Here is a 26,224-nt window from a genome sequence, read left to right on the forward strand (position 1 = left end):
CCCAGCACTACTCGAGTCCTGACCTTAACCCAGCACCCAGCACTACTCGAGTCCTGACCTTAACCCAGCACTACTCAAGTCCAGACCTTAACCCATCACAACTTGAGTCCTGACCTTAACCCAGCACTACTCGAGTCCTGACCTTAACCCAGCACTACTCGAGTCCTGACCTTAACCCAGCACTACTCAAGTCCTGACCTTAACCCAGCACTACTCGAGTCCTGACCTTAACCCAGCATTACTCGAGTCCTGACCTTAACCCAGCACCCAACACTACTTGAGTCATGACCTTAACCCAGCACCCAACACTACTCGAGTCCTGACCTTAACCCAGCATTACTCGAGTCCTGACCTTAACCCAACATTACTCGAGTCCTGACCTTAACCCAGCATTACTCGAGTCCTGACCTTAACCCAGCACCCAACACTACTCGAGTCCTGACCTTAACCCAGCATTACTCGAGTCCTGACCTTAACCCAGCATTACCCGAGTCCTGACCTTAACCCAGCACTACTCGAGTCCTGACCTTAACCTAGCACAACTCGAGTTTTGACCTTAACCATTTTTTAGTTGGATTAGAACTGTGCTAATTGTATGTATAACTGTATAGAATGTCCAACAAGCTCATGGTGTCCACAAACTTCAAACTTTGTCCCTCCACCTACAGACACACAGCCAATCATGTGTCCGTGTAGAAGGACAATATGGACAAAATTACTGGGACACCCACTATAATTATTGAATTCATGTGTTTCAGCAACAATTGCTAACTTAATTGTATAAAGGAAATTATGCACTTCCAACTTTGTAGAAACAGTTTAGGGAAGGTCCTATTCCTGTTCCAGAATTACTGTGGCCCTACGCACAAAGCAAGGTCCATAAAGACATGAAGAACAGCTCGGTTTAAAGAAACTCCTGTGACCTCCAGCCCCACTAAACAGCTTTATATTTAATTATTTGCATCATTGTTCAATAAGATTCTTATTTGTTCACTGCATTTCACAAGATATTCCAACTTCTCCAGAAACAGTGCTTGTACTTTCATGTCTTTGAACCACATCTGTAGGACTGTGACATAATCCTGAATGTCTGGAAATATGCAGTCTGGAAAATCCTTTCTTCAACTATCTCGGCTTTTGATAATGAAAGTTGACTTCTCAGGCAGTGGGCAAATAAAACTCTTCTCCTGAGCCGAGCACTTCACCTGCTGAAAGGAGATATGCATTTGTAGGAGAGCGCTGCCACAGTTAAATGGATTTGGGCTGCTTTCATTAACACTCCATCACAGAGCAGGGGCGGGCTTTTAGACACAGCCAGGGCTTATCTCACTGATTGGATCAGTCTTTGGATGAGAAAATGCTTGGAAAAAGGGGGAAAACCAGGTGTGCCATGGCTTTCCTTTTTGTTTGCTTTGCTGACTTCCTTTCTATCTGCCTTTCACCTTTTAAATCAGTGACCTTACTGGGAAAATGTGTCTCGAACAGCGGTAGAATTTAGTCAGAGGTTCTGACTTTATTGAACTACACACTGCTGGTGGATTCTGATCCAAAGGCAAAGCTCTACGTAGATTCTAACAGCATTAGCATCAATGTACATTGATGTTCTTGGACATCGTCTTGCTTGAAGACATCTTGAATAGTTTCCTGAATAGCTTCATAGGTGTGACCTCGCTTAGACCTTTCGTCATAGTTTTATATATGTTCTAGTTCTTTCTGATAGACTGAACTGAGCTCGTAGGTGTAAGACACTAAATAATACACTCAGGACAGCTTACACATTTTGTACTATAGTACTATTCAAAAACACGTTCAGACATGTGGACCATGTGGAGAACCCAAACACCTAATTCCAAACGCACAGGGAGTGACTGTAGGGAACATATGTTTATATGTGGCCACCACTCTACCAGCTGCAGCACTGTGACATCTGCATTCCAATACAATTAAACTGAAACTGGAGTCCCACAGGGTTCTATACTTGATCCACTACTGTTTTAAATGTACACCTCTGGGTAAGGCACTTTTTACAGTGGACATTGTCTCAAAGCAACTTTACAAAATCCAGGACCAACAGACCAAAAAACCCTGTTGAACAAGCTGAGGGCGACAGTGGACTTAGACTCAGCAGCTCCTTGGGTAAGGTCACGGTCCTCCCATGGCCTCTCATGATACCCAACTCACCCTGTCATTCCCTCCGTCAAACACCCAGGTGTCAGCTTGCCTCTCTGAATGTCTGTATGATATGACATTATGGATGTCAGCTCATCACCTGAAACTTGACCCTAAAAGACTGTGCTGATATAACTGGAGTCCATGTTGCTTATATGTGGCCACCACTCTACCAGCTGCAGCACTGTGAAATCTCTATTCCAAGACAATTCAACTGGAACTGGAGTCCCACAGGGTTCTGTACTTCAGTTTTCCATATACACCCCCTCTCTGGGCATGGTCAAGTCAAGTCAGGTCAAATTTACTTGTATAGTGCATTTTACAGTGGACATTGTTTCAAAGCAACTACAGAATCCAGGACCGACAGACATAAAACCCCTGTTGAGCAAGCTGAGGTCGACAGTGGACTCAGACTCAGCAGGGACCCCCATCCTCCTTGGGTAAGGTCACGACCTCTCCTATCCTAATGATACCCAACTCATCCTGTCATTCCATTCCTCAAACACCCAGGTCTCAGCTTGCCTCTCTGAATGTTGGACAGATATGCCATCATTGATGTCCGCTCATCACCTGAAACTTGACCCTAAAAAGACTGTGCTGATATTACTGTAAAATCTGCATTCCAAGACAATTCAGCTGGAATTGGAGTCCCACAGGATTCTGTACTTGGTCCGCTTCGGTTTTCCATAAACACCTCCTCTCTGGGTAAGGTCAAGTCAAATCAAGTCAAATTTATTCGTATAGCGCTTTTATACAGTGGACGTTGTCTCAAAGCAACTTTACAAAATCCAGGACCGACAGACATAAAACCCCTGTTAAACAAGCCGAGGGCGAGGGTGACACGTCCTCTCATGGTTTCACTTATCTCTCCTATCCTAATGATACACAACTCATCCTGTCATTCCCTCCCTTAAACACCCAGGTCTCAGCTTGCCTCTCTAAATGTCTGGCACATATGACATTATGGATGTCAGCTCATCACTTGAAACTTGACCCCAGCAAGACTGAGCTGATATATACAGTGGGGGAAATAAGTATTTGATCCCCTGCTGATTTTGAAAGTTTACCCCCTTACAAAGACTTGAACAGTCTATAATTTTTATGGAAGGTTTATTTTAACAGAGATAGACAAAATATCAACAAAAAATCCAGAAAAAAACATTAAATAAAAGTTATAAATTAATTTGTATTTAATTAAGGGAAATAAGTATTTGATCCCCTACCAACCAGCAAGAATTCTGACCCCCACAGACCGGTTATGTGCCCATGAGGCACACAAATTAGTCCTGTCCCTGTATAAAACACTCCTGTCACAGAATCAGTTTCTTCCGTTCAAATCTCTCGACCACCATGGGCAAGACCAAAGAGCTATCAAAGGACGTCAGGGACAAGATTGTAGACCTGCACAAGGCTGGAATGGGCTACAAGACCATCAGCAAGAAGCTTGATGAGAAAGAGACCACTGTTGGTGCGATCATTCGAAAATGGAAGAAATACAAGATCACAGTCAATCACCCTCACTCTGGAGCTCCATGCAAGATCTCACCTGGTGGGGTAAGAATGATTCTGAGAAAGGTGAGGTCAGTCCAGAATTACACGGCAGGAGCTTGTCAATGATCTCAAGGGAGCTGGGAGCAGAGAAATGCTGGATATGACCCCAAGAACACCATCCCTACCGGGCATTTCTTTGCCTCCAAACACGGCGAGTGGAGTTGACGCCAAAGAGCTCAATTTTGGTCTCATCTGACCATATCACATTTTCCCAAGCTTTCTCTGAATCATTCAGGTGTTCATTGGTAAACTTCAGACGGGCCTGTACATGAGCCTTCTTGAGCAAAGGGACTTTGCGGGCACTGCAGGATCTCAATCCATTACGGCAAAGTGTGTTACTAATGGTTTTCTTGGTGACTGTGCTCCCAGCTCCCTTGAGATCATTGACAAGCTCCTTCCGTGTAATTCTGGACTGACCTCACCTTTCTCAGAGTGGACTGACCTCACCTTTCCCCCACTGTATATATATATATATATATATATATATATATATATATATATATACAGTGTATCACAAAAGTGAGTACACCCCTCACATTTCTGCAAATATTTCATTATATCTTTTCATGGGACAACACTATAGACATGAAACTTGGATATAACTTAGAGTAGTCAGTGTACAACTTGTATAGCAGTGTAGATTTACTGTCTTCTGAAAATAACTCAACACACAGCCATTAATGTCTAAATAGCTGGCAACATAAGTGAGTACACCCCACAGTGAACATGTCCAAATTGTGCCCAAATGTGTCGTTGTCCCTCCCTGGTGTCATGTGTCAAGGTCCCAGGTGTAAATGGGGAGCAGGGCTGTTAAATTTGGTGTTTTGGGTACAATTCTCTCATACTGGCCACTGGATATTCAACATGGCACCTCATGGCAAAGAACTCTCTGAGGATGTGAGAAATAGAATTGTTGCTCTCCACAAAGATGGCCTGGGCTATAAGAAGATTGCTAACACCCTGAAACTGAGCTACAGCACGGTGGCCAAGGTCATACAGCGGTTTTCCAGGACAGGTTCCACTCGGAACAGGCTTCGCCAGGGTCGACCAAAGAAGTTGAGTCCACGTGTTCGGCGTCATATCCAGAGGTTGGCTTTAAAAAATAGACACATGAGTGCTGCCAGCATTGCTGCAGAGGTTGAAGACGTGGGAGGTCAGGCTGTCAGTTCTCAGACCATACGCCGCACACTGCATCAACTCAGTCTGCATGGTCGTCATCCCAGAAGGAAGCTGACGCACAAGAAAGCCAGCAAACAGTTTGCTGAAGACAAGCAGTCCAAGAACATGGATTACTGGAATGCCCTGTGGTCTGACGAGACCAAGATAAACTTGTTTGGCTCAGATGGTGTCCAGCATGTGTGGCGGCGCCCTGGTGAGAAGTACCAAGACAACTGTATCTTGCCTACAGTCAAGCATGGTGGTGGTAGCATCATGGTCTTGGGCTGCATGAGTGTTGCTGGCACTGGGGAGCTGCAGTTCATTGAGGGAAACATGAATTCCAACATGTACTGTGACATTCTGAAACAGAGCATGATCCCCTCCCTTCGAAAACTGGGCCTCATGGCAGTTTTCCAACAGGATAACGACCCCAAACACAACCTCCAAGATGACAACTGCCTTGCTGAGGAAGCTGAAGGTAAAGGTGATGGACCAAACCCAATTGAGCACCTGTGGCAAATCCTCAAGTGGAAGGTGGAGGAGTTCAAGGTGTCTAACATCCACCAGCTCCGTGATGTCATCATGGAGGAGTGGAAGAGGATTCCAGTAGCAACCTGTGCAGCTCTGGTGAATTCCATGCCCAGGAGGGTTAAGGCAGTGCTGGATAATAATGGTGGTCACACAAAATATTGACACTTTGGGCACAATTTGGACATGTTCACTGTGGGGTGTACTCACTTATGTTGCCAGCTATTTAGATATTAATGGCTGTGTGTTGAGTTATTTTCAGAAGACAGTAAATCTACACTGCTATACAAGTTGTACACTGACTACTCTAAGTTATATCCAAGTTTCATGTCTATAGTGTTGTCCCATGAAAAGATATAATGAAATATTTGCAGAAATTTGAGGGGTGTACTCACTTTTGTGATACACTGTATATATTTATATATACAGTGTATCACAAAAATGAGTACACCCCTCACATTTCTGCAGATATTTAAGTATATCTTTTCATGGGACAACACTGACAAAATGACACTTTGACACAATGAAAAGTAGTCTGTGTGCAGCTTATATAACAGTGTAAATTTATTCTTCCCTCAAAATAACTCAAAATACAGCCATTAATGTCTAAACCATCGGCAACAAAAGTGAGTACACCCCTAAGAGACTACACCCCTAAATGTCCAAATTGAGCACTGCTTGTCATTTTCCCTCCAAAATGTCATGTGATTTGTTAGTGTTACTAGGTCTCAGGTGTGCATAGGGAGCAGGTGTGTTCAATTTAGTAGTACAGCTCTCACACTCTCTCATACTGGTCACTGAAAGTTCCAACATGGCACCTCATGGCAAAGAACTCTCTGAGGATCTTAAAAGACGAATTGTTGCGCTACATGAAGATGGCCAAGGCTACAAGAAGATTGCCAACACCCTGAAACTGAGCTGCAGCACAGTGGCCAAGATCATCCAGCGTTTTAAAAGAGCAGGGTCCACTCAGAACAGACCTCGTGTTGGTCGTCCAAAGAAGCTGAGTGCACGTGCTCAGCGTCACATCCAGCTGCTGTCTTTGAAAGATAGGCGCAGGAGTGCTGTCAGCATTGCTGCAGAGATTGAAAAGGTGGGGGGTCAGCCTGTCAGTGCTCAGACCATACGCCGCACACTACATCAAATTGGTCTGCATGGCTGTCACCCCAGAAGGAAGCCTCTTCTGAAGTCTCTACACAAGAAAGCCCGCAAACAGTTTGCTGAAGACATGTCAACAAAGGACATGGATTACTGGAACCATGTCCTATGGTCTGATGAGACCAAGATTAATTTGTTTGGTTCAGATGGTCTCAAGCATGTGTGGCGGCAATCAGGTGAGGAGTACAAAGATAAGTGTGTCATGCCTACAGTCAAGCATGGTGGTGGGAATGCCATGGTCTGGAGCTGCATGAGTGCAGCAGGTGTTGGGGAGTTACATTTCATTGAGGGACACATGAACTCCAATATGTACTGTGAAATACTGAAGCAGAGCATGATCCCCTCCCTCCGGAAACTGGTTCGCAGGGCAGTGTTCCAGCATGATAATGACCCCAAACACACCTCTAAGACGACCACTGCTTTATTAAAGAGGCTGAGGGTAAAGGTGATGGACTGGCCAAGCATGTTTCCAGACCTAAACCCAATAGAACATCTTTGGGGCATCCTCAAGCGGAAGGTAAAGGAACGCAAAGTCTCGAATATCCGCTGGCTCCGTGATGTCGTCATGGAGGAGTGGAAAAGCATTCCAGTGGCAACCTGTGAAGCTCTGGTAAACTCCATGCCCAGGAGAGTTAAGGCAGTTCTGGGAAATAATGGTGGCCACACAAAATATTGACACTTCAGGAACTTTCACTAAGGGGTGTACTCACTTTTGTTGCCGGTGGTTTAGACATTAATGGCTGTATATTGAGTTATTTTGAGGGAAGAATAAATTTACACTGTTATATAAGCTGCACACAGACTACTTTTCATTGTGTCAAAGTGTCATTTTGTCAGTGTTGTCCCATGAAAAGATATACTTAAATATCTGCAGAAATGTGAGGGGTGTACTCACTTTTGTGATACACTGTATATATATATATATATATATATATTTCTGTCTCCATGCCAGGACCTAGTAATTTCTCTCAGTGAACCTCAGATCAAACCATGTGATACTGTACGAAACCTGTGTCATCCTGGATAGCCGGCTGTCCCTCTCGGCTCTTGTTACTAACATGATAAGATCAGGCCGGTTCCTCCTATACAACATCAGAAGAATTTGACCATTTCTCTCAAAAGAGGCCACTCTGATACTTGTCCAGCTATTTGTCATGAGGAGCCTGGATTATTGCAACTCCCTGATTGGTTTTTAATCAGGTTAAACACTGACACTCTCTTCACTGGCTTTCTGTAGCTGTCTGCCTACAAGCCAACCTAACTAGAGAGCTAAGCTACCCTTCGAGCCACAGGTCTAGCTTGCCTTGAGCCACTCAAGCAACTCAAAGAAGGCAGGTATCAAGGCTATACTCCGTACTAAGACCAAAGTAACTTCCTTTGTCTGTTGCTCTTACAGGCTTATAGCAGATTTGTTCTTAGACCATTGTGTAGTTGTACTAGAGTAAGGACATGTCCACTGAGGAAGCACTTCTTTAAGCAGCTCTTGATAAAAATGCCCACTAAACGCTGTGGAAACTTATCTCTAGTTTTGTATCAACCTTGGCATTTTGTCTTCTAGTCTGTGTTTCTCTGCTTTGCAAAAGGTTGCAACCAGCAAGGACCTCTAAACAATGACAGAAATTAGGCTAACGTGTGTGGGCTAATATTTGAAAACATACCCTGTATTAGGTCTTTATTGCCCCCTTGCAGCAATTCCAACAACCTAATCAGGACCAAATGAATGGTGCAGCCTCTTCCCCCTTTCCAAACGCCCATGCTTAGTATGCACTCACCAAACTCTGGACGTGCGTTGTCGATGTTAGACTCAAAGTAATTAAACTGCACTTTGCTACGTGAGGTAACTCTAAGATGTGCTCTTGAGTGTGGCACTAAACGCTGGCAGATTTTGAATTATTTATTTGTATTTTTTTTTTTAGAATTTGGAAAAGGAGGATGCGAATGCGCCCAGGATATCAATCAACTGTCAACATCAAATGCTACCGCAGCAGACTCAGTCCTAAGGAAAAGACGTTTTCCCTACAGCGTTCAACTACAGTGACTGCGTATTCTTCACAGTTCACAAGACGCCTTTAAAGACTTCCTGCAGCCATGAGCTTTTAAGGTTGTTCAAAGTATTCCTTGTTGTGATGTACACTTTGTTCTACAACATGCTTAAACTAGGGGGTTGCAAAAATCAGTCCCTACCCTTGTTCTTACACTATGCTGACTTTATTCTTCATGCATCCCACCCACATCTGAAAGTCTCTTTCCACAAATGTGTTTCAGACCTATGCCACATTCCTGCAATGTAAGATAGATGAATAGAAAACGTTTCCATGCCTTGGAGATACACCGACAAGGCATAACATTATGACCAAGTGAATAACAAAAGGTGAAGTGAATAACACTGATTATCTCTTCATCACGGCACCTGTTAGTGGGTGGGATATATGAGGCAGCAAGTGAACATTTTATCCTCAAAGCTGATGTGTTAGAAGCAGGAAAAATGGGCGAGCGTAAGGATTTGAGTGAGTTTGACCAGGACCAAATTGTGATGGCTAGACGACTGGGTCAGAGCATCTCCAAAACTGCAGCTCTTGTGGGGTGTTCCCGGTCTGCAGTGGTCAGTATCTATGGAAGAAGGTGGCCTGGTCTGATGAATCACGTTTTCTTTTACATGATGTGGATGGCCGGGTGCCGGGAAGAAGGCAAGCCGGCGGCGGCAGTGTGATGCTTTGGGCAATGTTCTGCTGGGAAACCTTAGGTCCTGCCATATAAGTGGATGTTACTTTGACACGTACCACCTACCTCAGCATTGTTGTAGACCATGTACACCCTTTCATGAAAACAGTATTCCCTGATCACTGTGGCCTCTTTCAGCAGGATAATGCGCCCTGCCACAAAGCAAAAATGCTTCAGGAACGGTTTGAGGAGCACAACAACGAGTTTGAGGTGTTGACTTGGCTTCCAAATTCCCCAGATATCAATCCAATCGAGCATCTGTGGGATGTGCTGGACAAACAAGTCCGATCCATGGAGGCCCCACCTCACAACTTACAGGAGTTAAAGGATCTGCTGCAAACATCTTGGTGCCAGATACCACAGCACACCTTCAGGGGTCTAGTAGAGTCCATGCCTTGATGGGTCAGGGCTGTTTTGGCAGCAAAAGGGGGACCAACACAATATTAGGAAGGTGGTCATAATGTTATGCCTTATCGGTGTATTTTTCTTACAATAAAACCTATTTGACTAAACTGATTAATCAAATAACTGACCCATAATAACCCCTTTTTATGTGTTTGATCTTGATGTAATTAGTAGCACATAGGAGTGGCAGGTAGTGTTGAGAATGCGCAGATTTGAGGCGCCTAAGCAGGGCTCTAGAGTGCGACCAATTTGGTCGCACATGCGACCTAATTTCTCAATGGTGCGACTAAAAAAAATCTCAGGTCGCACCGGTGCGACCAGGCGTCCGAGGGAAAAAAAAAACAACAGACACACATTAGGCCAATATCATGGTCTAAACCAATCAGAGATAGCGAAGGGCGGGACAATATTGTAGCGGTGATATGTGAGCGACATTCAGCTCAGCCAATCAGAATGCAGCATCAGGTTTATACACGTGCGTTTGGACTCGCCGGATGTCCCCAGAATGGAAGTTCGGGTTCTGGAGCTCGGCGGTGTAAAGTGTTGTAACGCTCACTTAAGTCCTGACTAAACAGTTAAAGTGACTCGACCCTGCCGTGTGCCTTTATTCCCACACCTCCACCACCGCACAGCAAAAGACCCGCAGCATCCCCACCGGACAGCGGCTAGGTGAGCCGACCCTCTACAGTAGCAAGGGGCTAATGCTAGCGGTAAAGTGCCGCGATAGTGAAAGTAAAAACACGACAATATTTTCGTTAAGTAAAATATAAAAATAACTAAAAGACCAAAATATATTACAATACATGTAGTCAAAATACGCAGTGAGTGCACCGCAAGCGATTTTGGGAATCTGTGTAAAAGATACAGTAAAGCCGATAATATAATGCACTGCATTTAAGATTACACTCTAACACACACACAAACATATACATATAATTTTAAATATACACACACATATAAATAGATATACACACATACATACACATTTACTCTATTATTTTTATAATTTTTATAAGTGTGCTATAATTAGTCTGTAATACTATAATTAACTGTAAAGAAGACAGTGGCCGGCAATAGTGTATTTGTGACTGGTTCTAATACATTTCGAATTGAAAGGCTGAAAAAGCCCAATGCATCTATAAAACACATTACATGCCGCGATAAATGCACTGCCCAAGTGTCCCCTCTCCCCACTGCCCTTCATTGTCAGGCAGCAGCAAACAGATCATCAGACGAGGCCATGTTGACCAGATTGTTAGTTATTTCCAAGTCAATATTGCCTGTATGGACAGTGATTAAAAAAAAAAAAAAAAAAAGTGAACCTGTAAAACTGCGGTGTTAAATGCGATGCGGTCGAAAATTTGGGTGCACCTAACTTTTGTGCTGGTGCACCTAAGAAAAAAAGTTAGGTGCACCAGTGCAACCAGTGCAAAACGTTAGTCTAGAGCCCTGCGCCTAAGTGCCTAAGAGTCAGCTCTGGGATTCTATACTCTCAGATTCCTAATCTCAGCTCTGCTACTGGTCTGCTGGGTGTCCCCTAGCAGGCACAACTGACAGTGCTCGCAGCGGACAAACCTGCCTACTAGTCTGCTAGGTGGGAAAAGACTGGACTAAGAAAAGTGAGTGGTGTCTTCGATGATGTGTAAGCAGCCTGATTACAGAAGTGGACAAATGTGAAGACCAGAGTGTGACTCTCCACATGCAAGACTGGCCCCATGCACCAATCCACTGATGTATGGGCGAATACAAAGAGGTCGGTGGACTGTGCACTTGTGTCAGGCAAGTATAGCCTCCTTGGATGCGACCCCCAGCAGCGTAAGACTAATTGGCTAAGCTAACTTGGGAGAAAAAGCAGATTTAGTGGGATCCAATCCTTCAAACAATCTCCAAAGACCTTCTACCTTTCATCAACAACTCCTTACCATCTGGTATCATCCCTACAGCTTTCAAAAAAGGCACAGGTTTCCACTCTATACTCTCCAAAATTCTTAAACTGGCTGTCTAAAATTGGTTATCTCTCTTTCTTACCCAGAATGACCTTTAAGATCAGTATCAGTCAGGCTTTAAGACAGCACACTCTACAGAGACAGCCTCTGTGACTGTCACTGAGGAGCTTTACAGTGCAAAACTGTCATTAGTCCTGATCCCAGAGTGTTTCTGGGCAAGACAGAGTATGTATATAAAACAAATGTAAGCGTAAAGAGGTTAATAAAAGGTATATTTTAATAACAATGTAATATTCCTACCAATGGCTCAACAGGGGTTCTTATCTGATCCTCCAGTGGCCTCTAGATTGACGCCCGAAAGGGCAAGTGGCCAACTCCTCCAGATGCACTAATCTGCCCAATAGCCTTACATGAGCTCCACCTTGCTCAAAAAATAGCACACAGCTGGCCCTACCCTCTCGGACTCGGTTTATGTTGGGACCACCAGCTGCAATGGTGTAATTATCATAAACAGTGCTCCTACCTGACTCGATGAACTCGTCGTTGGAAGTGATCCAGGCTTCCCTGCTTTTGCGAAGGCTCTCCTCCATGGCTCTGATATCCGAGAAGGGACAGTTGCAGTCAGGAAACTTGGCAGAGCACCGGCACCAGCAGTCGTTGTTGCGGCACAACAGCTCGCCCTCGGAATTACACGCCACGTAGCTGAGAGCCGCCTCCACGAAGCGATTGCGCAGGAACTCGGGGAGAACATCCTGTAAGCCTGGGTCGGAACAGAGGATTTCGTTAAGGTCACGTAATACCGAGAAAATATCCTCCGCATTTCTAAATATATCTTTTTAGTAGCGATGCTGGTAATATGCTGAGAGAAGTTGGATAAAGTGGCCAGGCCATCGATTTTTTACAATACAATAGACAGCAGGATGTAATTAAGCATCAGCAAAACACAATATATAATTAACCATGCCTAATTAAAAAAAAACCTCATGAGACGTGCTTGTTTAATAATAGAGACACCAGATGTTTATTTGACAGCAGATTCTGATTTCTGATGCAAAACACATAAAGTAAAAAAAAAATAGAATTACGTGTTTTTCTGCACTAATTACACATGAATTGCAGTCTTTTTGTTTCAAAATAACAATTATACAGTTATAACTAAAGTCAAAAGTTATTTATATACACTTCTAAGGGAGTTGTATACCAGAGATGTTCACAAGTCACAAAATACGATTCCGAGTCACGATACAAGTCACGAGTCTTTAGGCTAGAGTCCGAGTCAAGTCACGAGTCAATATAATATACACAAAACATATATTGGAAATGTAGCGTAGAAATCAACAAATAATATGTAAGTTCAGATAAAAAACAACAGATTAGCAACTGTATTTTGCCGTTTTACAAGAAAATACCAGTTAAAAGCTTAAACTGATACGTTCTGTTTTCATTGCAAAACAAAAGGCGCGATAAATCACCACACAGCAGCCAAAATCCAAAACACAGCAAAAAAAAAAAAATCATAACCACTGCTTACCTTAGCTTCTGTTCTTCCAGATGCTATTAAATGTATAACCGTGTGTCCCATTAGGAATATAATCCGTTATTTTGTAAATGTGCTTATAATTAAAAAACCTCCAAACATTTCCTGGTCGTGAAGTAAAACACGAACTCGGTAGAAAGCCAATCAAGCGTTTCATTGACACGTCATCTGTGTGACGCAAACTGAATAAATGCAAATAACAGCATTACTTACTAACAATTAAAATCAGAAGGTCTGATTGGTTCAGAAGCGGTCTTTCAACCATTAGCGCCAATTCTGTAGGAGCGTTCCATTCAACAACAACCCAGTTGTTCCTGTGAAGTGCACTACGTAGGGTTTCCCACCATTTTAAGTGAGATTCCAATCCAAAGGTAACGAAAATGTTCAAATGAAGTGAACTTTAAACTGTGTAGGGAGTAGGGAGCGACGCGTCATCACTACACCGGAAGCTGGCTGTAACATTTACCCATTGCGTGAGTTGCGGGTTAAGACGGCCGGAGCGTTATTAGAGAGCAGAATATTTATAATGATAATGATTAGAAATATATAATATAGAAAACGTAACTAATGTTAACACATGCTGACACTAGCAACTCTTGCGAACCATGAGTCGAGTCCGAGTCATTTAAAACGAGTCCGAGTTGAGTCTGAAGTCGCGGTGTGTGCGACTTACGTGCGACTCGGACTCGATCCCAATCTCCGTTGTATACTACTAATCTAGCACGACAACATCTTGAGCTTGTTAAACACTCCACATCAAAATAACAGAAGAATAACCATGAATGCGTTTATTTGTCATATATACATATAGACGTGTACAGTACAGGATCAGACATTGTACAGTTCCTCTGGAACCAATAGGGTTAAGGACCTTGCTTAAGAGCCCAACAGTGGCTGCATGGCAGAGCTTGGATTCCATCTGATAGCCCAAAGCTCTATCCAATAGGCTACCACTGTCCTAAGAGAGTTAATGGTCTTGTTTAGGATCCCAACAGCAGCTGCATGTCAGAGCTGGCATTCAAACCCACAACTTTGTAACTGGTAACCCACAGCTATACCCACTGTCACTGTTTATTACACCAAGCTGTGTAGGAGGCTTAAAACTTGGTAAGGAACAACCAAACCATGCTACTCTGAGGTTGTGGAAGACATTTTATGTCACAGGCCATACACCATGGCAAGACTGAGAACAGCAACTAGTATGCCAGACTAATGTTGGATGAGGTCAGGCTCACAGTTGACTTTCTAATTCATCCAAGATGTATCAGTGGAGTTGAGTTCAGAGCTCTGTTTAGGCAACTGAAGTATCTCCTCATGTTAGGCATCAAACTAGAGCCTAGGTAGGTCACTATTGCAGCTGGTGGTCCCAACATGAACCAAGGCGTCAATCTAGAGGCCACTGGAGGATCAGATAAGAACCCCTGTTGGATTACACTAAATAGAGACAGAAATAGTAAAAAAGTAAGTATCATAAAATGCACAGTGAAGATTTAGTCCTGAAAAGAAGTCTCAGAAGTCCAGCGGAAACAAATGTGACGTCCGTTTAGCCGACTAACCAGATGAGTGTCAAAAACAGTCATGAATCCACTAACATAAAGGGTACGGCACATTTTCCAATTCCTTTCTTTTTTCTTTTCTCCATCCCCTCATACAACTTCAAATAAGACGTTTCCTAAGCTGCTGTATGTTCAAAACAATAAAATAAGTGCAAGCTTGTTCTCCTGCATTATCCTCCATAGATTAAGAGATAAGCAGAAAGTGGATTGAATGTAAAGTGGGTCAGATGTCCGACCGCGTCCCCTCGCTCGGTTCTATTTAGGACGTAGGACTGCCAAACCGGCTCTATAATTGGGTAATGGGATGAATAAAGACCAACAATCTCTACAGCAAGGTCATTCAGCCATGAAGCGTCGTCATGAAGTACTGGCGCGTTCACGACAGAAAATCGATCCGGGTGTGTCGCCGTTTTCCCCACTATATCCCGCTCTGATATTTTGATAGTGGGTAATGTGAGTATTGATATTTATGTGGGAAATGTATTAGCGATGATTTGTTGAGAATAAGCTAAGCTTTGAGGCTTAGTGGTGCATGATGTACAATGAATAAAGGTTATTAATACCAGCTAGTAGGCTCATATTAGTGTAAGGTGTAACAAATGACAGGTTCTAGAATTAATTAACTATATTATTAAACTAATTTAAAGAGGTCAGTGAGTTTCAGCCATTGTTTAAATAAGGTTTTCTTTACATTCTTGATTGCTACCAAGAACACTTGTAGTAGGTAGTAGATCATAAGTGGAGTTAAATACATGGTTTTAAGTATAATTAGTGTCATTCTGTATGGAAAACGTACATGGGTGGGGTGACATGACTCCTGATTTTACCGTAATCAAATAAGTGTCAACCTGTGAGTCCACCTGTGGTAAATTCAGTTGATTGGACATGATTTGGAAAGGCACACACCTGTTTATACTGAATAAGGTCCAATAGTAAACAGTGCATGTTTACTATGTTTACGAGGCACAGATCTGGGGAAGGGTACAGAAAAATTTCTGCAGCATTGAAGGAGGTCCCAATGAGCACAGTGGCCTCCATCACCCGTAAATGGAAGACCTGGCCGCCCGGCCAAACTCAGCGATCGGGAAACACGGGCCTTGGCCAGGGAGGTGAGCAGGAACCCGAGGGTCACTCTGACAAAGCTCCAGCGTATCCTTGAGAAGATGGGAGAACCTATCAGAAGATCAACCATCCAGGCAGCACTACAAATCAAGTATTTATGGTAGAGTGGCCAGATAAGAAGCTACTCCTCAGTAAAAGGCACATGACAGCCCGCTTGGAGTTTGCCAAAAGGCAAGTAGAGGACTCTCAAACCATGAGAAACAAGATTTTGGCCTGAATCCCAAGCGTCACGTCTGGAGGAAACCAGGCACCGCTCATCACCTGGCTAATGCCATCCCGACAGTGAAGCATGGCGGTGGCAGCATCATTATATGGGGATGTTTTTCAGAAGCTGGATATTTGAGTTAAAAAAAAAATCAGTGTTATAATTGACTGCAAGTATTCCACATAATGAGTAGCAGTTGTGGTTAATGTAAGGAAGCTTGTAAACCTTGTACCTAAGCACCTATAATGGATACATAGACATCAAAGCAATGGAAGGAGGACGACTGGTCTTGACAAATCCTATTTACTCCATGACGATGTGCATTGTCCACCCATAAGGAAGACGGCTTTTGGATGCACTAGGTTCAGGTTCTCAGTTTGAATCTCAGTTCTGCTAACGGTCGGCTGGACACCCTGTAGCAGACACAATTGGCTGGCCTGCAGCAGACAGGGGAATAAAAGTCCCATTTAGCATCCCTGTCAGAAGAAATGACCCAATAATAAGTAAATACCACAAAAGTCATCAGATGAAATATTGTGAATTCATCAGACAGACATTTGTAACCGTGGGAGATGGAACTTGGTTTGGCATGAGAATTGGGTGAAAATTAAACCTTAATGTACAAAAGCAAATGCACTCAAGACATTAGATTGTGTTTATTAAATGTACATTGCACTCGATCGGTCAGCACTAAGCCTAACAAAAAATAAATTGAAAATATTAAATTGTGTCATAATAACATTATGACCACCTTCTTAATATTGTATTGGACCCCCTTTTTCTGCCAAAACAGCCCTGACCCATCAAGGCATGGACTCTACTAGACCCCTGAAGGTGTGCTGTGGTATCTGGCACCAAGATGTTAGCAGCAGATCCTTCAACTCCTGTAAGTTGTGAGGTGGGGCCTCCATGGATAGGACTTGTTTGTCCAGCACATCCCACAGATGCTCGATTGGATTGAGATCTGGGGAATTTGGAGGCCAAGTCAACACCTCAACACCTCCTGAAGCATTTTTGCTTCGTGGCAGGGTGCATTATCCTGCTGAAAGAGGCCACAGCCATCAGGGAATATTGTTTTCATGAAAGGGTGTACATGGTCTGCGACAATGCTGAGGTAGGTTATAGGTGTTGAAATAACATCCACATGGATGGCAGGACCCAAGGGTTCCCAGCAGAACATTGCCCAAAGCATCACACTGCCTCCAAAGGGCTTGCCTTCTTCCCATAGTGCATCCTGGTGCCATGTGTTCCCCAGGTAAGCAACGCACACGCACCCGGCCATCCACGTGATGTAAAAGGAAACGTGATTCATCAGACCAGGCCACCTTCTTCCATTGCTCCGTGGTCCAGTTCTGATGCTCACGTACCCAAGTGTATTCTTGGCACTTTTGGTGGTGGACAGGAGTCAGCATGGGCACCCTGACTGGTCTGTGGCTATGCAGCCCCATACGCAACAAACTGTGATGCACTGTGTATTCTGACACCTTTCTATCAGAACCAGCATTAACCTCTTCAGCCGGTTTACCACTGTTCCTTCCTTGGACCGCTTTTGATAGATACTGACCACTGCAGACCGGGAACACCCCAAAAGAGCTGCAGTTTTGGAGATGCTCTGACCCAGTCGTCTAGCCATCACAATTTGGCCCCTTGTCAAACTTACTCAAATCCTTACGCTTGCCCATTTTTCCTAAAATGTTCACTTGCTGCCTAATATATCCCACCCACTAACAGGTGCCGGGATGAAGAGTAAAAGCCAACTGTGTCTGTAGGACACCCAGCCTGGCTGGTAGCACTGCTGAGATTCAAACTGGAGTCTGTGCAGTGAGCGTCCTATTAGTACTCTATGTTACTAAATATAAGGTAACCAGGGTAACCAAGGATGAGGATTGACCCTGAGTTCTGGAAGCTGTGTGGCACCAACACGCTGCAACACTGTGATAAATGTATTACGTCTAATCAATATCCACTGATTACAGAACGCCACATAAAACACATTCGCCACTCGCCGACCGCCGCGAACCGTCCGCGTTTTACAGCCCAGCTGCGGAGTCGAGCGACTGCTAATTATATTACGTCGAAAAAACAGCTCTTCACGGCTTCACCAGATCTGACACCCTTCAAGAGAGAATCAATTCTTTTTTCTCACATCTTTTCAAATTCGCTTTGCCGGAATGAATATTTATGAGACAAGTTCCTCGGTATTTATTCTCCAAATTGCAGAAAAACAAGAGATGTAATTAGATGCAGTCTTCCTCTCAGGGCCTGGCTTATACTGGGTACTGAGCCAACAGTGTGGGGAGATGCACAAAAGAAAGACACTTGGATGGCTTTCATGCCGGAGATAGCTAAATAGCAGCTCTTGTGCCCCCAGATCCTCAATTTTTGGCCTTTTCATGAGGGGAAGCAGAGTGGTACACTCTTGGTTCTTTAGTGAGTCCTACAAAAAGTGGAAAATCTACAGCAAAGAGAAAGATTTTACAATAAGAAACATAGTATCGATAATTTGATTAATTTTTGATAAAGGTAAAGAGATTCCAGTATAGGCCGATTGGCCTGTTGTTCATATAGGGTTGGGGTATTAAGCCGGATGCAACTACGACCTCTGCTGGCTGATTGATGGCACCAGCACAGAGATGAGAAAACAGTGCTGTCAGGGTGTGTCTCTTCGTACACAGTGCTGATCCCCACTGCACTCGTCAAAGTGTAGGTGACAAAATGCATACGGCTGCTGCCCACATGTCGGAGGGGGCGTGGGTTAGCTTCATTCTCCTCAATCAGAGCAAGGATCGGCATTGGTGGAGAGGAAGCATGATGCAATCGGGCAATTGGACGCGCTAAACTGTACAAAGTCCAGCACTAACAGTTAAATAGTATGTGTTATGTGTTATGGCCAGATGATTAAATTGAAGAATATCCAAAACAGCAAGGGGTGCTTACAGGCAACCATTCTGAGTACCCACAGACAGTGGTCTGAGAAGGGACAAGCCATGAACCACCGTCGTCTGGTACGGACCAACAGAAGAAATAATGTGGATCAAATTTGAAGCAAATTTTAATCCTGGTCATGAAGTGATTGTGTTATTTTGTGTATGGCACTTTGTAGTCGCAGTCTAGTCATAGTACCCATGCTAACTCCTGTCTACTGTAGAAAGCACCTGTAATAAGTATACACACATCAAAGCCATGGAACTAGACATCAAAGCAATGGAACTAGACTTCAAAGCAATGGAACTAGACATCAAAGCAATAGAAGAAGGTCAACTGGTCTTGACAAATCCTGTTTACTCTGAGATAATGTGGATGGCCATGCACATGTGCATTGACCACCCACTGGGAAGACGACTTTTGGATGCACTGTTGGATGGCTGGGCACCCCTAGCTGGCACAATTGACAGTGCCTGACAAATTTGGCCACTAGTCTTCTGGGTGGGTAAAAACCAGAAGTTTCCTTGCCACTTAACTGGGGTTGCTTAACTGGGGTTTTTCGGTCTGTCGGTCCTGGATTCGGGTTAAGTCCATTGTAAAAAGCGGTATACAAATAAATTCGACTTGACTCCACCCTTACCTGTTCCACCATTACTGTACCCAGTGCACAAAGCCAGTGTGCAAGTCCAGTCACCTTAGCCCTACTGAACAGCCTTGGAATGAACTAGAACATCAATTGTGGCTTTCTTGAACATCAGTGTCCAGTAATACAAATGCTCTTTTGACTATATGGACACAAATTCCCACAGACATGAAGGAATTCCCAAAGAAAGTCCAGTGGCTGATTGCTGGCGCCTGCACAGAGATGAGAAATGAGTGCTGTCAGGGTGTGTGTCTCCGTACACAGTGCTGATCCGCACTGCACTCGTCAAAGTGTAGGTGACAAAATGCATACGGCTGCTGCCCACATGTCGGAGGGGGCGTGGGTTAGCTTAATTCTCCTCAATCAGAGCGGGGATCAGCATTGGTGGAGAGGAAGCATGACGCAATCGGGCAATTGGACGCGCTAAAAGGGAGAAACTGTACAAAGTCCAGCACTAACAGTTAAATATTATGTGTTATGTGTTATGGCCAGATGAATTAATTGAAGTATATCCAAAACATCAATATCCAAAACATGCTCACAGCCAACCATCAAGTGACCTCAACCCTACTGAACAACCTTGGAATGAACTGGAACATCAATTGAGGCTTTCCTGACCATCAGTACTCAGTAATACAGATGTGTTTTAACTGAATGGCCACAAATTCCCACAGACATGAAGGAATTCCCAAAGAAAGTCCAGTGACCAGTGATCTCAGCACTACTGAACAACCTTGGAATGAACTAGAATATCGATTGAGGCTTTCCTGACCACCAGTACGCAGTAATACAAATGTGTTTTAACTGAATGGCCACAAATTCCCACAGACGTGGGTCTGGAACATCAATTGAGGCTTTTGAATTGAAGTCCAGTGACCAATGACCTCAGCCCCACTGAACAACCTTGGAATGAACTGGAACATCAATTGAGGCTTCTTTGATTATCGGTGCCCAGTAATACAAATGCTCTTTTACCTTAATGGGCACAAATTCCCACAGACGTGAAGGAATTCCCAAAGAAAGTCCAGTGACCAGTGACCAGTGACCTCAGCCCTACTGAACAACCTTGGAATGAACTAGAACATCAATTAAGGCTTTCTTGACCATCAGTGCCCAGTAATACAAATGTGTTTTAACTGAATGGCTACAAATTCCCACAGACGTGGGTCTGGAACATCAATTGAGGCTTTTTTGATTATCAGTGCCCAGCCTTACAAATGCTCTTTTGACTATATGGGCACAAATTCCCACAGACATGAAGGAATTCCTAAAGAAAGTCCAGTGACCTCAGCCCTACTGAACAACCTTGGAATGAACTAGAACATCAATTAAGGCTTTCTTGACCATCAGTGCCCAGTAATACAAATGTGTTTTAACTGAATGGCTACAAATTCCCACAGACGTGGGTCTGGAACATCAATTAAGGCTTTTTTGATTATCAGTGCCCAGCCTTACAAATGCTCTTTTGACTTAATGGGCACAAATTCCCACAGATATGTAGCTGTTGTTAAAGCTGAACGTATCAAAGGAAACAGTGGATGATTTCTCTGCATATTTCTGTTAACGAGTTGTTAAAATCTATAAATGGTCAGAAAATATTTGAAGGTCTTCAGAACTTTAAAGAGCAGATGGAGACACAAATCTAGACTGACTTTTCCAATGAGGTTTTGGTGCCCCTGTCTCAACCTAATAAAACAGTAACACGACTTCTGTCAGTAGGTGATTTCTCCAGACGTGGTGGTATTAAGTGAATTGACTTTTAAATGTCAGACCCGAAGGAAGTGGCGAGTACTAGTACAGTACAGTCCAGGTATATAATTACCAACAACATCGACTTTCTTCGCATTACTTTCTTGTGCTGCTCGTGACACCGCTGCCACTGGGGTGTAGGGCAAATTAAAGTCAGTGTAAATGTCAATCATGGCTTATTTTCTCTGGAGCATGAAGCATTTGCCCAAACACTAACTATAAATGAATGCCGACACTTTATTGCATAGCTAAATTGGATTTTTTGTGCATTTTTGATCTGCTCCCTGTAGTTACGGGTTGCCACAGCAGATCATTCTAATCCGCATACTTAATCTGGCACAGTTTGTACTTGGCAACAATAACATAGCCAATCATTTATTCACTCATTGTCTGTTTTACCAGGCGGCACCGTGGCTCAGTGGGTAGCACTGGGTTCGATCCCCAGGTGTGGCGATGTTTGCATGTACTCCCTGTTTCCTCCCACAGTCCAAAAACATGCAGTCAGGTTAATTGGAGACACTGAATTGCCCTATAGGTGAATGGGTGTGTGTATGTATGTGTCTGCCCTGCAATGGACTGGCGCCCCGTCCAGGGTGTTACTGTGTGCCTTGCGCCCATTGAAAAGCTGGGATAGGCACCAGCATAAACAACATACACACATACACTTAGGGTCGCGGGGGGGCATGCTGGAGCCTATCCCAGCTTTTCAACTGGCGCAAGGCACACAGTAACACCCTGGACGGGGCGCCAGTCCATTGCAGGGCAGACACATACATACACACACCCATTCACCTATAGGGCAATTCAGTGTCTCCAATTAACCTGACTGCATGTTTTTGTACTGTGGGAGGAAACCGGAGCACCCGAAGGAAACCCACACATCCATCGCAGGGCAGACACACACATACACACACCCATTCACCTATAGGGCAATTCAGAGTCTAAGATTCAAACCTTGGATCTCATTGGTAGTGGTCATGTTTATGCTCAGGAATCATGTGATTTTATTTTAGTATATAAAAGTGATCAGGGAATAATTAAAATAGCATTTTTAATTTTTATGCAATCCTTTATTTTATCTCTGACAAAATAAAATGAACCTTAAATCTTAAAACCAGGTAATACAAACTACAAACTGGTCAATAAGTGAAACATCTACTATGGTGATACTAATTGACTTATTGGACACCAGTGATTTTAAAGCTCATTTATAGTCCAAGACAAGTTGTGGAAAGAAAGTGTTCCTAAGTGCCATGCCCCTCTCTCCAGGAGCACGTGTTAGATGTGTTTTCGTTTAGGTTTGTATAATGTGTCTATGATTGGTCCCATGCTAAGTATCCACAGCTGGCAGTTTGTTTATTAGGATTTTTACGTCATGTTTTACACTTTGGTTACATTCATGACACGAACGGTAGTTACTCATTACACAAGGTTTATCAGTTCACAAGGTTATATCTAACACAGTCATGGACAATTTAGTGTCGCCAATTCACCTCACTTGCATGTCTTTGGACTGTGGGAGGAAACCGGAGCAACTGGGGGAAACCCATGCAAACTCCACACAGAAATTACACAGACCGTCCCACCTGGGGATCAAACCCAGGACCTTCATGCTGTTAGCCACCGTGCCGCCACCCGCACCTAGTCTGAGAGGTAATGCTTAGGACATTTAAAAGGTAGCTGTGGATCCTGCATTGTGGACTGTTTTGATAAGTTAGTCTTGTTCGTGTTTTGTTTTTTGTCAGTCAATGTTCTTTGTTAGCTTTCATGTGTTTAGCTGTAGCTTTGTTCTTGTGTGTTTAGTTAGCTTTATCATCTAGCTTAGCATAGGTCACGTGTCTGTATCTAGTCCTGTCTTGTTTAAATCTGTCTTGTGTTGTCTTGTCACGTCTAGCCCAATTCGTTACAGCAACATGGAATTATTTTGATAAAGTGATCTAAATTTTGAGTCTATGCTTAGGCAAAAAAGAATCCTTGATAAGCCATTCATAGGTGTTTTTCAAATGCAGATCAACACAGCACTCAATTCAGCTATTGTGTACAGCAGCTCCTCGTACTATCCTTCTTCACACTGTCTCAGACTTGCTTCCAGTCAGGTGATAGACACTCATTTCTGTAGTAGCGATATCTCTGACAGCTCCCTACAGCTAAATCCTTGGATTATATACTGCCTCACCTGTAAATCAGTTTGGCTTAAAAAAAACAACACCACAAGAATGAAAATGTCATCAGAGTTCAGTATAGATCCTCACAGAGAACACAGAGCTTATATAGAGACAAACACGAGCAGTTTTTGTATGCCGACGATCAACAGTCAGTCAAAGCAATTTCTCAAACGGCTATAGCTTAATCTCATGCAATAAAATACAACCCAAAATCAGTTTGAACCCAAGATATTTCATGTTTTATCTGCTCAATTTAAATTCATTTGTTAATATACCTCCATTCCTGCATTTCAAGCCTGCAACACATTCCAAACAAAGTTGGGACAGGGGTAATTTAGGGCTAGTAATGAGGTAACAAAACTAAATAATGATGTGATTCCAAACAGGTGATGTCAACAGGTACAAAAGCAGGTCGAATCTTTAATGAGCAAAGATGGCCAGAGTGCCAATTTACCAACAACAAACCTCAAAGAAAGATTGGAAGGGATTTGCATATTTCTGCCTCTACAGTGCATAATATCATTAAACCATTCAAGGAATCAGGAGGAATTTCAGTGCATAAAGGCCAAGGATGCAAGAAAGAATACCTGTGATCTTCGATCCCTCAGACGGCACTGCATCAAGAACCGCCACTCAACAATAGCTGATATAACCACATGGGTGAGGGATTACTTTGGCACACCTTTGTCAAGCACTACAATACAGAGTTACATGCACAAATGCTACTTAAAACTTTACTGTGCAAAAAAGAAGCTTTATGTTAACCATGTCCAGAAGTGACGTCAACTTCTCTGGGCTCGGAGGCATCTAGGATGGACCATCACACAGTGTAAACGTGTATTGTGGTCAGATGAATCAGCATTCCAGGTCTTTTTGGGAAGAAATGGACGCCATGTGGTCCAGACCAAAGACGAAAACGACCATCCAGACTGTTATCAGGAACAAGTCCAAAAGCCAGGGTCTGTCATGGTATGGGGCTGTGTCAGTGCCCTTGGTAAAGGTAATTTACACTTCTGTGATGCAGCATTAATGCAGAAAAGTACATTGAGATCTTAGAGCAACATGTCCTGCCTTCAAGACAAGACGTCATCTTTTCCAGGGAAGTCCATGCATTTTTCAACAAGACGAGAGGTTACAGGTACTGGACTGGCCTGCCTGCAGTCCTGACCTGTCCCCAATAGAGAATGTGTGGAGAATTTTGAAACTGAAAATGCGACGACAACCCCGTACTGTTCCACATCTTAAGACGTGTTTGCAGGAAGAATGTAAAAAAATAAAAGCTGCTTGGTATTCTCGGTGCCAAAACATCGTTTAAGAGTTTTGAAAATGAATAGCTACATTACAAAGTGGTAAATGATTTACTGTCCCAACGTTTTTTGGAATGTGTTGCAGGCCTGAAATGCAGGAATGGATGTTTATTAATAAATAAAATTAGTTGACCAGTTGTTATTATTTGCATTTTCCATGCTGTCCCAACTTTTTCTGATTTGGGGTTGTAATAAATGAATAAATTGCACACAATAGTCAGATTTGTTTATGATAAGATGAACCATTGCAATAAATAAATAAGCTCACTTTTCTACACTACAATTCCACTTACTATCATTTTAAGAATTACACTCTCCTTTTTTATATCTGGTTTATATATTAACTGACATCTTAAAAGTGTCAATTAAAATACCAAGCGTTAAATAACAGCAGTAAACAGCAGCTGCAACACAATTCTCCTGCATAGTTTTCTCACAAACACTGTTACTGCTGTGAACATCACTGCAGTTGTTACGTCAATATTTCCACTGCAGAATCAGAATCCTTTAATTTGCTGTTATTTTGCGTTATCAGCTTTTATGCTGATGACACTTGGGGGAAAAATAGCAATATGCTAATCTTATGCACCATGCAGCTCTAGCTTTAAAAACGTCTCTGTGTTCGGCAGATACGAATAAAAAGTTTGACATTATATCTAATTCCACACGAATTTAAAATGCACATGGTTAAACAGCGTGAGAGAATCCTTTTAAAGAGTAATCAGCATTTTCAGCTAGAGTCTGCTGTTAAATATGGAATAGGTATATTTAGCAATTTTACAGCATTAGTTTGTAATTTTTAATGTTTTTTTATATTTTATGTAATACATCACATCACAAAAATGAAGAAAGAAAGAAAGTAGAGAAGGAAGGAAGGCTTAAAGAAAGGAAGGAAGGAAGGAAGGAAGGAAGGAAGGAAGGAAGGAAGGAAGGAAGGAAGGAACAGAAGGAAGGAACAGAAGGAAGGAAGGAAGGAAGGAAGGAAGAGAAAGATGAGAGGGAGGACGAATAGGGGAGGGAATGACAGGAAAGGGAGGAAAGGAAGGGACAAGGGAGAAGAAAAGAAAGGAAAGGAAGGAAGGGAAGGGGGGAGGAAGGAAAGAAGGAAGGAACAAGGGAGAAAGAAGGGAAGGAAGGAAGAAAGGGGGAGGGAAGGGAAGAAGGGAAACAAGGAAGGAAACAAGGAAGGAAACAAGGAAGGAAGGAAGGAAGAGACAAGGGAGACTAAAAAAGGAAAGAAGAAAGGAAGGAGGGAAAGAAGGGAAGGAGGGAAATAAGGAAAGAAGAAAGGGACAAGGGAGAAAGAAGGGAAGGAGGGAAACAAGGAAGGAAGGAAGGAAGAGACAAGGGAGACTAAAAAAAGAAAAAGAAAGGAAAGA

At 43.2% G+C, this 26,224-nt stretch overlaps 1 protein-coding gene across 1 annotated transcript in view; it reads right to left on the bottom strand.

Annotated features, from left to right (window-relative positions):
• brinp2 (bone morphogenetic protein/retinoic acid inducible neural-specific 2) overlaps positions 1-26,224 on the bottom strand; it is a 211,652-nt gene that overhangs the window by 60,125 nt on the left and 125,303 nt on the right. Inside the window, exon 6 of the mRNA XM_062993913.1 lies at positions 12,160-12,396. Within this exon, the coding sequence (XP_062849983.1) occupies positions 12,160-12,396 (237 nt within the window). The remainder of the gene's footprint in view (positions 1-12,159; positions 12,397-26,224) is intronic.

Source organism: Trichomycterus rosablanca, chromosome 4, assembly GCF_030014385.1.
Source record: "Trichomycterus rosablanca isolate fTriRos1 chromosome 4, fTriRos1.hap1, whole genome shotgun sequence".
NCBI classification, from domain to species: domain Eukaryota; kingdom Metazoa; phylum Chordata; class Actinopteri; order Siluriformes; family Trichomycteridae; genus Trichomycterus; species Trichomycterus rosablanca.